Raw genomic sequence first — 15,644 nt, 5'->3', positions numbered from 1 at the left:
TAATTTGCTTTTAGCTAGTTGAGATTAAATGTAATTCCTTCCCTGAGCTGCCTGAAAGTAAGCAAGCATGAAAGCCTTTGCAGAGTAATCTGGGAGGAATTGACATTTAAGGGAGTTAGCATTACATCTGCACTTTAAGGATATTAATTTCATAGATAAATTAACTGCATTATTCTGTCTTTATCCTATGTTCTTGAAAGGACTCCATCAGCCAGAGAAATGGCAGCCCAGGGTCAGCTGAAACTGCTCCTGTCCCAGCCCTACTGTAATCTGAACCTGCTCTTGGAAACTTTGCTGCTTCATGACTGCCTCTTGGTGAAAATCCTGCTGAGAGGTTCAAGTAAGTGTTTTTGCCGTCAGTCCACTGTGGTGGGCTGAAATTTCCCTCCCACATTAACACCACCAGGCTAGGTCAGCTCAGAAGCAAATGTGTTTACAAGCAAAAACTGCAGTCTACAATGGAATGCAATTAATATACACAAATAGATGTAGGAATACAGCAACCATTGAACAACTTTTGAGAAGGCTGTGTTTTGTCTTTGGGTTGGGAAGTGTAAACACCTAGTAACTGAAGAGAAAGACTAGGCAGAGTTTGACCAGTTGAGACAGAAGAATAGTGAAGAATAGTGAAGAGGTGATTGGGTACAGTCAGCATGGCTTCACCAAGGGCAAATCCTGCCTGACAAACCTGGTGGCCTTCTATGAACAGGTGACAACATTAATAGATGAGGGGAGAGCAACTGATGGCATTGACCTGGACTTGAGCAAAGCCTTCCACACTGTCCCACACCACAGCCTGGTCTCCAAACTGGTGACACATGGGTTTGATGGGGGGACCACCAGATGGATAAAGAACTGGCTTGATGGCTGCACCCAAAGAGTGGCTGTCAATGGCTCCATGTCCCAGTGCAGGCCAGGGACAAGCAGAGTCCCTCAGGGATCAGTCCTGGGACCAGGCTTGTTCAACATCTTTGTTGGTGCCATGGACAGAGGCATTGAGCGCACCCTCAGCAAGTTTGCTGATGACACCAAGCTGTGTGGTGCAGCAGACAGCTGGAGGGAAGGGATCCATCCAGAGGCACCTGGACAGGCTGGAGGGAAGGGATCCATCCAGAGGGACCTGGTCAGGCTGGAGAGCTGGGCACAAGCCAACCTCAGGAGGTTCAACAAGACCAAGGGCAGGGTCCTGCAGCTGGGTGGAGGCAATGCCAAGCACAAATCCAGGCTGGGCAGGGACTGGCTGGAAAGCAGCCCTGAGGAGAGGGACTTGGGGGTGCTGGGGGAGGAGAAGCTCACCAGGAGCTGTCAATGTGCTCTTGCAGCCCAGAAAGCCAAGCAGAGCCTGGGCTGCATCAGGAGAAGTGTGGCCAGCAGGTCAAGGGAGGTGATTCTCCCTTGGAACTAGATGATCCTTGTGGTCCCTTCCAACCCTGACTGATTCTGTGGATATGTTGTGAAGCTTTTTTGTCAGTATTAACCTATTGTATGCTTTGCTTGGACCCATGTCAGTGAAAGGATAGCCAACTGGGATGTGACAGCTCTGTATTAGAAAAGTATGTAAGCTGACTGTGTAACACAGTAGTAGGCTTTGGCTTTGCTTATGCTTAGGCTTTTGCTTTCCTGCCATTAGAAATATACAGTATTTACAATATTTACAGATATGTACAATTAACAGAAACAGCACAAAGCCCTCCTGGCCAAAGCCAGGAAAGCTGTCCCTCTGCCTCCTCCTTCCCTCCCTTCTCCAGACAGCCCTGGCAAAAGGAAGGAAAGACAAGAAGCAGAGAGGTTGTTAAAACTCAGCATTTCAAGGTCAGTGTGCACTTGCACACTGTTATCTCTGAAACTAAGCCAGAAGAGAAACACAGAAGCACCCTGCTAGACTGCCCAGCAGAAAGACACCAGACAGACTGAACTTTGTTTGGAGAACTGAATCTTAAAGATTTCTCTCTCCCCAGTGGAAGTGTTTAGATTAATAATCACTTTTTTTCTCTCTTACATCCAATTGTGATTGATTTACATTCTTTTACTTTTCTGCTCAAACTCTGTGAAAAGAAATTAAAGGCAGAGCCTTAAAAACCACCATAGTCCACAAATCTGTTTTCAACTGCTTCAGTACTGAAGCAAGGCTGCTGACCACTTTTTGGGGGGTGTCAGTAGCCATCCAGCTATCAGCAGGACACTTCTGGATGAGTAAAAAAGACAGAGAAATCACTGCTTTTTTTTTTTTTTTTAATGAGAATGTTTTGCAGTCAGTCTGAGTGTTCATAGTTTCAAAAGCAGACTACAATTTGATCAAATTGGCTGTAAAGAAGTCAAAGTGAGTTTGAACTTTACAGAGCTTTGATGCCACCCCTGTTTTGCACAGCCTTTTGCAAGTATGGATTACTAGTCTGAAAGATCACTTCCCAAAATGATGTTTGCACAGGGAAAAGCTTCTTAGGGGTTTTAAGTTATTATCTGTTAGTCACTGTAGGCATTCCAGAAGCACAATTTTATGCTTCTTTGTGTTAATACTCTAGTTAATGGTGCTGTGAAAGTAGAACAAATAGCAGAATGGTTCTATAAGGTTTACTTTTCATTCTGCTAATACTGTGTTTGAAGCCACAAACTGTATCTCACCTTTCCTTTTTGTGGCTTTCAGATCAAATGATCACAGCAGTGAGGCAAATGTTGTGATCACCTGTTTGACATAATCTTCTTGTGATCGTTGAATCATGGAATTGCTTGGGTTGGGAAAGACCTTTAAGATTATCAAGTCCAACCTTCAACCCAACACCACCATGGCCATCAAACCATGTCCCCATGTGCCATGGCTACAGGTTTCTTGAACACCTCCAGAGATGGTGACTCCACCACCTCCCTGGCAGCCTGTGCCAGTGCCTGACCACTCTTGCAGCAAAGAAATTGCTCCTTCTGTCCAAACTAAGCCTTTTTCACATTTTGTTCTATTTTACACTCAGACTTTCACATTCCCTTTAAAAACCAGGCCACAAGGCAAATATTTTCTATAAAGAGTTGCTTATATCCAGGTGCTTTTTTGTAATTACAACAATTTTTTTGGGGGGTTGGAATAGAAAATAATTATAAAGGTTGGGAAATACCCACAAGATGACCAAGTCCAACCCTTATCCCAGCCCTGACAAACCCACCACTAAACCACATCCATCAGCACCACACCTACAAGGTTTTTGAACACTTTGGGCAGCCTGTTACATGGCTGAACCTTTCAGTGAAGAATTTTTTCCAAACTAAGCCTCTCATGGTGCAACTCAAGGCTGTCATTCTTCTACTGGTTGGATAGAAGAAGAGGTAAACAACCTCACTTGACTCCAAGCTCCTTTCAGGAAGATGTAGAGAGCAATGAGGTCTCCCCACAGACTCGTCACCTCCAGACTGACCAACCCCAGGTCTCTCAGCTGCTCCTCACCAGCCCTGTTCTCAAGGCTCTTCACCAGCTTTGTTGGCCTGGACTCACTCCAGTCCCTCCATATCCTTTTTGGAGTGAGGGGCCCAAAACAGAATCCAGTGGAGTCTCCATCACTGGAGATCACAGAGTCACAGAATGTTAGAAGTTGGAAGGGACCTTCAGAGATCATCAGGTCCAACCCCCTGCCAGAGCAGGATCACTCAGGGCAGTCTGCACAGGAATGCATCCAGGTGGGTTTGGAAAGGCTCCAGAGAAGGAGACTCCACAACCCCCCTGGGCAGCCTGCTCCAGGGCTCTGTCACCCTCACTGTCAAGAAGTTTCTCCTCCTGTTGAGCTGAAATCTTCTCTGTTCAACTTTGAACCTATTGCTCCTTGGCTTAGCACTGGAAACCACCCAAAAGAGCCTGGCCCCCTCCCCTTGACACCCACCCCTCAGCTATTGATAGACATTGATCAGATCCCTCTCAGCCTTCTCTTCTCCACACTAAACAGCCCCAGGGCTCTCAGTCTCTCTTCCCAGGGGAGATGCTCAAGTCCCCAAATCATCCTCCTGGCTCTCCCTTGGACTCTCTCCAGCAGGTCTCTGTCTCTCTGGAACTGGGGAGTCCCAAACTGGACACAGGATTGCAGGGGTGGTCTGAGCAGGGCAGAGTAGAGAGGCAGAAGAACTTCCCTAGCCCTGCTGGACACCTTTCTTGCTGCACCCCAGGATCCCATTGGCTCTCTTGGCCACCAGAGCACATTGTTGTTCCATGGAGAACTTGCTGCCCACCAGCACTCCAAGGTCTTTCTCTGTGGAGCTGCTCTCCAGCAGGGCAGCCTCTAACCTGTCCTGGTGCCTGTTGTTATTCCTCCCCAGATGTTCAAGAAATGTGTGGACATGGCACTTGGAGACTGTTTTTGTAATGGCCATGGTGGTGTTGGGTTGATTGTTGGACTTGATGATCTTAAAAGATCTTTTCCTACCAAACAATTCCCTGATTCTATGACTCTGTAAACAAACTGTGTGTACTGAGTTACTTGCAGTGTAATATAAAACCGGAGTTGTTTTCTATAGGTGAGATATTCAGAATATGTGTTCCAAGACAAGTTCTTGAGTGAGTGCTGGGTCTAGGGCCTTTGCTGTGCCTTTGCAGGGAGAAGTGATGTAGGTAGCTGGTCCTGAGTTAATTTTCTGACCAAATAAACCTGTTTTGCAGTCTTCTTGGAGGAAATTTTTTAGCAAAGTTGCTTTATCACCCATGGATATGAAACAGAAATGGATTACTTTGACAAGCCACAAACAACAGAGGAATAAAGAAAGTGGTGCTTGCATAACAGGAGTTATTGAATCCAGCAGATGCTGATATGGAAGGGGTGAAAGTGAACTCTCAGGGTTCTGCTAGACTTGTTCTAAATGCACAGCATGCCAGCAGAGCAGTCTGTGACTTCTTGCTTGAGAGTCTTTATTTCCAGGAACCAGGAGTTATTCTTTGCATAATAAAAGAAAAAAAAAAAAAAAAAAGTTTTCTTGAATTAAGGTGGCCCAGCACAGGAGTAATACCAAAGGGAACTTTGATACCTCACCATTTACCAATAGAACAGAATCAAAAAGTGGTTTGGGTTGGAAACAACATTTAAAGGTCATCCAGTCCAACTCCAGTGCAGCCAGCAGGGATGTCTGCAACTACAGCAGGCTGCTCACAACCCCAGACAACCTGACCTGGAAGGCTTCCAGCCATGGGGCATCTCCCACCTCTCTGTACAACCTGGGCCAGGGTCTCACCATCCTCAGTGTCAAAAATGTCCCCCCTCTCCCCAGTCTGAATTTCCCTCTTTTAGTTTCCAGCCCTCACCCCTTGTGCTGTCACTACATGCCAATGACCCAAAGCCAAGCACTGAAGCAATTACATTTGAACAAACAAATAAATAAGAAAGAAAGAGGTGACTGAGAACTTATCAAAGCACATGCAAGGCCTTCAATCAGCCTTTGGCCCTCATGCATGCTTTTGTATGAGAAGAGATGCTAACACCAAATTAAGAGAACAAGCCATGAATTTCTTTAAAAAAAAAATCTTATTCATTGCAGTGAATCCCTGAGCCTCCAGTTACAGAGATTTAATTTCATTTTCCACACACAGCTTTTAAGCAAATGGCAAGATAAAGGTGGGGAGAGCTGCTTTAACAGCAGGACAAGACCATTGGCAGCCTCACCTCATGGTTTTGGCTTTCACAATGCATATCTGAGAGATTAATGGAACGGGGCGGGGGGGAATTGTGTAGACTTTAAAATCAAACCCAGATCATATCCTGGTCCTGATGAGAACTTCAAAATAACTACTGATAGTAACATTTGCAAATATTCTGTGATAAGTTTATTGCTGCAGATCTGAAATGGGACCCAAGGAAATGTGAGTTGCATGAGAAAGAAGTAATTTACCTTGCAGGCAGAAGCAAAGGGAGGGTTTCCACTGAGAAAATAAAACTCTGTGGTGAAGTATCAGGCAGCTCCCCAGACACCAGTAGATATGAAGAGTTTTCTAAGTCTGTGCTTTTATAAACCCAATTTCTGGCAAGAGAAATTACTTGAAGGTGTATTTTTAGAAAAGGAAGATGTATATTTTTTCCTCCCCACTCCCAATTCTTTGTGAAGCAGCTGTGAGTGTAAAATGTGGTGTCTGAAAGTGAATGTTAAGCCTTAAATAAATTATGATTTAATTAAATTAATTATATTTTAATCATTTGGAGGTGAATAGCCCTAGGGGGGGTCAGGGGAGTGTTGTACATTAAAAGAAGAGAAATATGTGACAACTTTAGCAACTGAGCTCACTCAGGAATCAGACTGAAATTTAGTGAGAGTGGTGAGTTAATGTCAAAGAAAATGTACATTTCTTAACTAATTTGCCATCTCCATTAAAACTCTGGCACTGGCTATATCTTCATAACAATTTCAAGCTTTTCTTTCAAGTACTTGGATGTCATTATTTTTGCACATCCTTGCAATAACAAACAATCCTGAAGCACAGTCTACCAGGCAAATGGAAAAGCTAGCAACCATGCTAGTCTCATTGTTTAACCACACAGAATTTTGAGGAAATACAATCCTGGAAGGCTTGTGGTTGTTTTGGGGTTTTTTGACAAAATTTAAGGGTTAATATACAACACTGTCCTCAATAGGAGAGCACAAGTAGGTTTCCCAAACTGGGAGGCTTGGCTGAGACACCTGAAGGCTGTGAGGCCATTCAGAGACTTGGAGAGGCTGAGAGCTGGGCAGAGAGGAACCTAAGGAGGCTCAACAAGGATGAGAGCAGAGTCCTGCAGCTGGGCAGGGAGAAGAAACTGCAGCAGGACAGGTTGGGAGGGGATCTGCTGGAGAGCAGCCCCAAGGAGAAGGAGCTGGGAGTGCTTCTGGGCAGCAAGTACTGCATGGGACAGCAATGTGCCCTGGGGGCCAAGGAGGTCCTGGGGGGCATTCAGAGGAGAGTGTCCAGCACAGCCAGGGAGCTTCTCCTTCCCCTCTACTCTGCCCTGGTAAGGCCACAGCTGGAATATTGCATCCAGCACTGGGGTCCCCAGCTCAGGAGGGACAGGGATCTGATGCAGAGAGTCCAAGGGAGGGCTCCAAGGATGCTGAAGAGACTGAAGCACTGCCTGGGGAGGAGAGGCTGAGAGCCCTGGGGCTGTGCAGTGTGCAGAGGAGAAGGCTGAGAGGGGATTTAATAAATGTCTGAGGGCTAGGGGTGAAGAGGGAGGGGACAGGCTCTGTTCAGTTGCACCCTGGGATAGGACAAGAGGCAGTGGATGTAAACTGCAGCACAGGAGGTTGAATCTCAACATGAAGAGGAACTTTACTGTGAGGGTAACAGAGCACTGGAACAGGCTCCCCAGAGGTGGAGTCTCCTTCTCTGGAGCTTTTCCAGCCCCATCTGGATGTGTTCCTGTGTGATCTGTGCTGGCTTCTAGGGCCCTGCTCTGGCAGGGGGCTTGAACTCAAAGATCTCCTGAGGTCCCTTCCACTACCCCTAACATCCTCTGATCCTGTGTCTCTTAGTGGAATCTGTGTGTTTGTGCGGAGACAGCTCACTCCTCCAGGTATTTATGGATTATCCAGGATGAGGCTTATGAGTAGAGACTTCAGGACACCTGAACATTTTCTGTCCTCTTCATGGTAGCAAACTCTGTCATGGTAGGATAACAAAACAGCCACCTGACCAATAACAACCTACTGGATGCTGAACCTGCATAACCAGTGGGTAAAATAGCAGAAGGGTTTACTGGCATAATGAACTTCTAGCTGGAAGATCAATAGAAGAAAAGGGACATTAATCAAGTATCCTAATCCTTTTGATGAATAAGGTCAAGAAAACAGATTTTATGCAGTTTCAAAATATTAAATAAGAACTTCTATTTGAACTGTAAGAGAGCCCTGAGGAGACTCAAATACCTTCTCTTGATGAAGTGTGGAGATGGTCTCTGGGATACATCTATGATGATCTCTATGACTGAGAGATATGGAATCATAGTGCTGAAGAATGACTTGGATTTGAAGAGACCTTGCAAAGTCATCCAGTCCAACCCCCTCCTCTACTCAGCAGGGACATCTGCAACCAGAGCAGGTCACTCAGAGCCCCATACAACCTGTCCTGCAATGGTCCCAGCCATGGGACATCTCCCACCTCTCTGGGCACCTGGGCCAGGTTCTCCCCACCCTCAATGTCATAGAATCATAGAATCACAGAATCATAGAATCAGCTAGGTTGGAAGAGACCTCTAAGATCATCCAGTCCAACCTATCACCCAGCTCTATCCAACCAACCAGACCATGGCACTAAGTGCCTCAACCAGGCTTCTCTTGAACATCTTCAGGGACAGCAACTCCACCACCTCCCTGGGCAGCACATCCCAAGGGCAAATCTCTCTCTCTGTGAAGAACTTCCTCCTAACATCCAGCCTAGACCTCCCCTGGCACAACTTGAGACTGTGTCCTCTTGTTCTGGTGCTGGGTGCCTGGGAGAAGAGCCCAACCCCCACCTGCCTACAACCTCCCTTCAGGTAATGTTAGAGAGCAATGAGGTCTCCCCTGAGCCTCCTCCAGGCTGAACACCCCCAGCTCCCTCAGCCTCTCCTCACAGGGCTTGTGTTCCAAATATCACAACATTTTTCCTTTCTCTCCAGTCTGAGTCTCCCTCTTTTACTTCAGACCATCACCCCTTGTCCTGTCACAACAGGTCCTGCTCAAAAATCTTTCTTACAGGTCCCTTTAAGTACTCAAAGGCTACCAGAAGCTCTCCCTGGAGCCTTCTCTCCTCCAGGCTAAACACCCCCATCTCTCCTAGCCTGTCCTCACAGCAGAGGGCTTCCAGCTTTTTAAAGGCTTAGCCATTTCTGGTAGGACTTCTTGCTGCAGTAGATTGAATTTATGAGGGTAACCTGCTCAGTATCAATTCCAGTCCATCCACAGATTGCTCTGGGTTGGAAGGGACCCTCAAAGAGCATCTTGTCCAACCTCCCTGTACTCAGCAGGGACACCTCCAGCTAGATTAGGGTGCCCATGGCCATATCAAGTCTGATCTTGGATGTCTCCAGGGATAGGGCCTGGAGGTGGTGTGGCTGTAGGACTAAATTCATTATTGCTTCATCAGGTTTTGGCTATCAGGATCCCACAGTCTCAGCATCCTGTCCCATAAAATCAGTGCTGGAGGTATTCTGATAGAAATTAGTTTTCTGTGTGACTCAAGTAAGAAGGATTTCACAGAAGCTGTTAACCCACAGGTTCATTAGTGGAAGCTGCTTCTCAGCTGAAATAAAATGTTTAGGAATTAAAAGAAAAAAAAACACCTCTAAGGGAGTGGAATGACATTAGAACACTATGGGATTGGTGATGTATAAATATATAGGTACAGAAGTGATTTGCTGATATTTACTGATATGATTTGCAGATCATAGGAAGTTTGTTAAAACATTTTTTCCCCAGGTGTTTTATATTTTTATTTGTCAAAAATTGTTTATATTTTCATTGGCCAAAAATTTAGGATTCCTTGAATTCACAGGTAGCAGATAATGCAGGACCTTATCATTACTATTATTATTTATTCTTGTTTTTATTATTTTTTTAATATCACCAAAATAAATTATCTGCCATGAGGCATTCAAAGTAATTAAAAAAATTGTTACTGTTAAATAATAATAATATTATTATTAAATAATAATATATTATTCTTTCTTTCTTTTTCTTTCTTTTATTTCTTAGAATATTATATAAAATAATAATATTATATTACTAATAATAATTGGTATTATTAACAATATCTGTAATATATAATATATAATAATGATAATTATTATTATTACTACTACTACTATTACTATTATTATTGTTGTTGTTTCACTAAACTGAAGTGGGTGAGTTTAAGATCTGCACTTAATTCAGGACAGAAGTAATCTAACACTCCTCTTATTTTTCAAATAATAGACTTATTAGTAATTAATTAGTTATTAATAATAGTCTCAAATAATAGACTTTCTACCAAAATGAAGTCATATTCAAAGTTACAATAGATTCTAGCTGTCCAAATTGACTGGAGAATGATTGCATTGGAGAGCAGGAACTCTATGAAAGACAAATTAAATGATCTACAGACCACAGAGAGAAAAAAGAACAGAAGGGTCAAAAAAAGCCAATGGTAGAAGCAGAACTGAGAATACAGTGTTAGGAATCAAGTAGTGCAGAGTGCCTGCTGGAAATTTGGCTTCTATAAACAAATATAACAATTTTGCATTCTTTGTGTCCTCATCAGCTGCTGTGATTTGAACTATAAAAGAAGCAGAAGTTTTATGCTCTCTGCAAATAAAATAACTGCGTCAGAAATAAGTTTTCTCCATCTTCAGTTTCTCCTCCTGAGGGAAACAGCATGTATAAATTTGAATTTTGACTACCTCTTCTGGTCAAAAAGAAAAAGCAGGATAACTGTTTATAGCTTGCCTGCTTTGTAAGGATTCACTAGGGAAGGAGAATTCTGCAGAGTCAATAACAGAAGATTTTCCCCAGCCAGTAAGATTCATTTTATGGCTAAAACAGTGGTAGATAAGAGCTGGATGACTGTGATAATGTCAGCAAGTTACTGGGAGGTATTTCTATCAGTAAGAAAGAAATATGGATAAATTACTCTTGTAAGCCTGCCTCTCTGAAGATATGTTTTTAAAATACCCCAAGAGGTTAAGTGCATTATTTTGTCATAGGAAGAGTGATTCGATGTGACTGGTTAGGGCATAGCTGTTATTCACTAGCTGCATAATTGTCCCATAAAGATATTTATTAGCAGTTTAAATATGTTTGATGTACTTTGGCATCCTTTGTGGAACATAGCGCTGTATGGAAATAGCTAATTTTTGTACAGGAAACAACAGATTTCTTGTAACAGATACCTATCATAAATATACAGCCAAATTTAGGTACGGATCTAAGTCCTTCTCAAATTCATAGAATCATAGAATTGTTTAGTCTGGAAAGGACCTCCAAAGGTCATCCAGTCCAACCCTCTGCATTCAGCAAGGACATCCTCAACCAGATCAGGCTGCCCAGAGCCCTGTTGAGCCTCTCCTTGAATATCTCCAGGGATGGGGCATCAACCACCTCCCTGGGCAACCTGTTCCAGTCTTCCACCACCATCATAGTAAAGAACTTCTTCCTAACATCCAATCTAAATTTTTTCTGCTCTAGTTTGAAGCCATTGTCCCTTGTCCTGTCCCTGCAGGCCTTCGTAGTCTCTCTCCATCCTTCTTGTAGCCCTCTTCAGGTACTGGCAAGCTGCTATTAGGTCTCCCTGGAGCTTTCTCTTCTCCAGGCTGAACACTCATGTCTCCCTCAGCCTGCCCTTGTAGCAGAGGTGCTTCGTCCCCCTGATCATTTTCATGGCCCTCCTCTGGACCCACTCCATCCAGATTAAAAGAATCTCCTTTTATCTACCTATAGGAGCTGTAGATTCTCTTCACAGATTAGCTTTTGATCTACAAAGAGTGGGGAAAAAAGAGAAATATAAAAAGGGAAGCATCAGTGGGCAGTAAGTATGATGTGTACCATATAAATACTGTTCTTATGTGATGATTAACAAGAAGGCTGCACTGGAGTTCAAACTACGATGAAGATTTAATGTTATGACAGGTGAGCTAATAAATGTTAAAGAAAAATTCTAAGGCAAGAGAAATCTACATATCTTTCTGCAGACTCCTAATTCATAATATTTAACCAGCTGTAGTGATCAGCTAGCTAAACCTTTCAACCACCTGACATGATCCTTTAAGGCCCCTTCCAGCCTGTACTTGTGATTCTATGATTCATGGCTTCTGATCAGTCAGAAAACTCATTTCAAACTGAGCTGTGAAAGGTCAGGGATTCTTACAGCAAGGGCAACCTCATGTAAGACAAGGAAAAGATGATGGGAGTTTATGTATCTTGTCATGATGAGCTTCAGAATGGCTTCCCAGTCAGTTTGGGAAGATCCCTACTTAAAAGCACAAGACTTCTATTAAATGCATCATGTTGGAAGGCACCCTTGAAGGGTTTCTTGTTTAACCCTCCTGCAGTGGGGACATAGAATCATAGAATTGTCAGGGTTGGAAGGGACCTCAAGGATCATCTAGTTCCAAACCCCCCCTGCCATGGGCAGGAACACCTCACACTAGATCAGGTTTCTCAGAGCCACATCCAGCCTGGCCTTAAAAACCTCCAGGGATCTCCAATTAGATCAGGTTGCTTAGGGCCACATCCAACTTGACCTTGAACGTCTCCAGGGATGGGGCCTCAGCCACATACATTATACACCAGTCATAAGGAGATAAATGTATAACCCCCTACATAAATTTTTATGCTTCTTTCCACTTATCTATATTGGTAGCACCAAGTCGATTAGAAAAGTCATTAGCAAGTTGTGACTCAAACTGTCCTTGTGGCACAATCAGAAAGCAAATTTAAACTTAATTTCAGGTCAAAAGCCCCTTTACACAAAGCAGTTTTCCATCAAAACTAAGACAGTTTACAGTATTTAAAATCTGTGCAAATCCTCCTCCAAATCTGATTAAATTAACCTCAAAAAATGCTTGGAGTAATATAACCAAAATTCAATTCAAATTTTCATCTCACAATTTGAATTCCTCTGGGTTTTACTTTTTTTCTTTTTTTTTTTTCACTGTTTTTTTCTATTTCCTTGGTTCTATTAAGGTGTCACATTGACCTTACCCGACACTAGCCAGACTGAGTGTGAGTTAGATTGCAGGAGTTCAGAGGAGAGTAAAATGAGACTTTCTGAATTTTCCAACATGCTCAAGTTGTGCAGAGCTGAGTGAAAAGCTGCAGTTTTTCCACTGTGGTAGATCTGACAGCTCTCTGAACCATAAGAAGTTCAACAAGAGAGACAGGGAACTACTGGAGAGAGCCTAACAGAGGCTGCAGTGATGCTGAGGGGCCTGGAGCATCTCTGTGGGGAGGAAAGGCTGAGAGCCCTGGGTCTGAGAGCCTGCAGAAGAGCAGCCCCAGAGGGGAGCTGAGCAATGCTCAGCAAGAGCTAAAGGAGCTGTGGGGGGCAAGAGGCTGGAGCTAGACTCTACTCAGTGGTGGCCAAGGACAGGACAAGGAGCACAAATTAGAACCCAGGAGGTTCTACCTGAACAGGAGGAGAAATTTATTTGGTATGAGGCTGCTGGAGGTCTGGAGCAGGCTGCCCAGGGAGGTTGTGGAGTCTCCTTGTGTGGAGGGCTTCTAACCCCCCCTGGACATTGTGCTCCTGGACAAGATGCTGTGAGTGCCCTGCTTCAGTAGGGGTTGGAGTGGATGATCTCCAGAGGTCCTTTCCAGCCCCCACCTTGCTGGCATTCTGTTAAAAACACAGCTTAGAAATAGTCACTCCTGCACGGGCTGCTGAGGTTAAAACCAGCCAAACTATCATAAAACAATGACACTTTCAAGTATAATTTTATCTGAATCAGTTTTACAGAGGCTTTAAGTTTTGAAGCTGCAAATTAAACTCAAAAGTGATTAATTTGGTCTGTTTCTGGCCCTTTGTTATGGCTGTTAATCTCACAAGCATGTTCCACAGCTATGTGGGACATCAAGGCCATTGCATAGCCATGGATCAAAGAGGTTTAAATGCATCATTAGGTCTGGAGCCCTCAATACAGAAAGGACATGGACCTGATGGAGTGGGTCCAGAGGAGGGCTACAAAAATGATCAGGGGGTTGGAGCACCTCTGCTAGGAGGACAGGCTGAGGGAGCTGGGGGTGTTCAGCATGGAGGAGAGAAGGCTGCAGGGAGACCTAATAGCAGCTTGCCAGTACCTGAAGGGGGCTGCAAGGATGGGGAGAGACTGTTTGCAAAGGCCTGCAGGGACACCACGAGGGACAATGGCTTCAAACTAGAGCAGAGCAGGTTTAGATTGGATGTTAGGAAGAAGTTCTTTACTATGAGGGTGGTGGAGCACTGGAACAAGTTGCCCAGGGAGCTGGATGATGCCCCTTCCCTGGGGATATTCAAGGAGAGGCTTAACAAAGCCCTGGGCAACCTGATCTGGTTGGAGATGTCCCTGCTGAGTGCAGGGAGAATGGACTGGCTGAGCTTTGGAGGTCCCTTCCAGCTTGGACCATTCTATGATTCTATGATTATCTTTCAGCTGGGAGAATGTTTTATCAGGATTAAGAAAGACATTTAGAAATACATGTCATGTAAGCTGTTGCCACACAACTCTATGAAAATCACTGTTGGTCTTAGCAAAGTTAAGTATCTGCCCTAGCTGGGCTGAGATTTTGTTTTGTGGAACTAATTTCTTCTCAGCTTAACCTTATACTGAAAAAGAAAGACAGTCAGTTTTGGGGAGTATGCAGCTGATACTTTATTTCATGTAACTAAATAAAGTTCCATTCTTTCATAGAATCATAGAATTATTTTGGTTAGAAAAGACCTCTAAGATCAACTCAGCACCACCATGACCACCAAACCATGTCCCCAGGTGCCATGTCCACACCTTCATTGAACACATCCTGGGATGGTGACTCCACCACCTTCCTGAGCAGCCTGTTCCGATGCCTGACCACTCTTGCAGCAAGGAAATTGTTCCTGATATCCAATTTAAACCTCATGTGGCTAATGAATACAAGAGGAGTTAAACAGCAGTAACCTTCTGACTGTGATTCTACAGAAGTAGTACAACTTACTTCTGATTCATATTTAATAAGTAATCAAATTCCAATTATATGCTGAGCGTGTTTTGAGTTAAATAGGAATATCCCATGGTTTGTAAACATGCTTGAGGTCTGGTTTTTTAATGGCTGTGTATAATGCTGGAAGACAGTCAAATGTCATTGTGCAGAGGAAAATCAGATTCTGTATCTGTATCAGTATCTGTAAGTATTATTGTTATTTAAAATACTATGCAGTCTGCAGTTTGTTTTGATTGCTACAATATATTACTGTGAGCTTGAATTACTCAGAAATCATTATGACGGTGTTTTCATTTCTTTTGAAGGAAATGCAGTATGGAACTGTGATGAACAAAGTTCTCTCTTAGAACAGATAAATCACAAGGAGCCTACTCTGATTGAGACAATCTTCACAGTGCTGTCTCACTGCACTCTATCACCCAAATCTCTCGGCGTCGCTTTCGAGACCTACATGGAAGAAGAGAAGTTGTGGAGCTGCTTATACAGTATGACAGGTATTTAATTTATTAATAAGTGTTTGAAACCCTCATGTTAAACCTTGTCAGTTGTGGGATGTGTAGGACATATTGTTTTTACCTTAATAAATCAGATTATGTGGTAGTAGTTTGCTTCAAAATCGTGGTGTAATTGAAGTGGCAATTTTGGGCAATCAAGTCATGGCAGGAATGGTGAAAGCTCTGAAGAAAGCAGAGTTTGGGAGTGGTGTGCTCAGCCAGGACTCTTCATTTCCTAAGTGTCTGTTTTACCTGTCTTACCACACTGGCAGTAGATAGTTTCTGTAGCTCTCTACCAACACAGGCTCTTTGTGCATTTAATAGCCCTGGAAGAAATGATTAAATGAGAGTGGAAAAAGGAAGGACTCCTAATGAGGAGCAGGTCTTCAGGCATATGTTCCCTGCTGCCAGCAGTCAGGAAGGATCCCAGTTTTCCTTAGAGAGGGAGAACTGGCCTCAAAATTACAGCAACTAGTGCTGCCCCAGCTGTATTCAGCCAGGAAAGAGCTGAGATGTGTCAGTGGGAACAAT

General features: G+C 43.7%; 1 protein-coding gene across 1 annotated transcript in view; it reads left to right on the top strand.

Annotated features, from left to right (window-relative positions):
- Positions 1–15,644, top strand: part of KIAA0825 (KIAA0825 ortholog) — a 143,748-nt gene that overhangs the window by 104,169 nt on the left and 23,935 nt on the right. Inside the window, exons 12-13 of the mRNA XM_054397995.1 lie at positions 201–340; positions 14,925–15,113. Of these exons, the coding sequence (XP_054253970.1) occupies positions 201–340; positions 14,925–15,113 (329 nt within the window). The remainder of the gene's footprint in view (positions 1–200; positions 341–14,924; positions 15,114–15,644) is intronic.

This window comes from Indicator indicator, chromosome Z, assembly GCF_027791375.1.
Source record: "Indicator indicator isolate 239-I01 chromosome Z, UM_Iind_1.1, whole genome shotgun sequence".
In the NCBI taxonomy this organism is placed as follows: domain Eukaryota; kingdom Metazoa; phylum Chordata; class Aves; order Piciformes; family Indicatoridae; genus Indicator; species Indicator indicator.
This window is presented reverse-complemented; position numbering and strand designations above follow the sequence as displayed.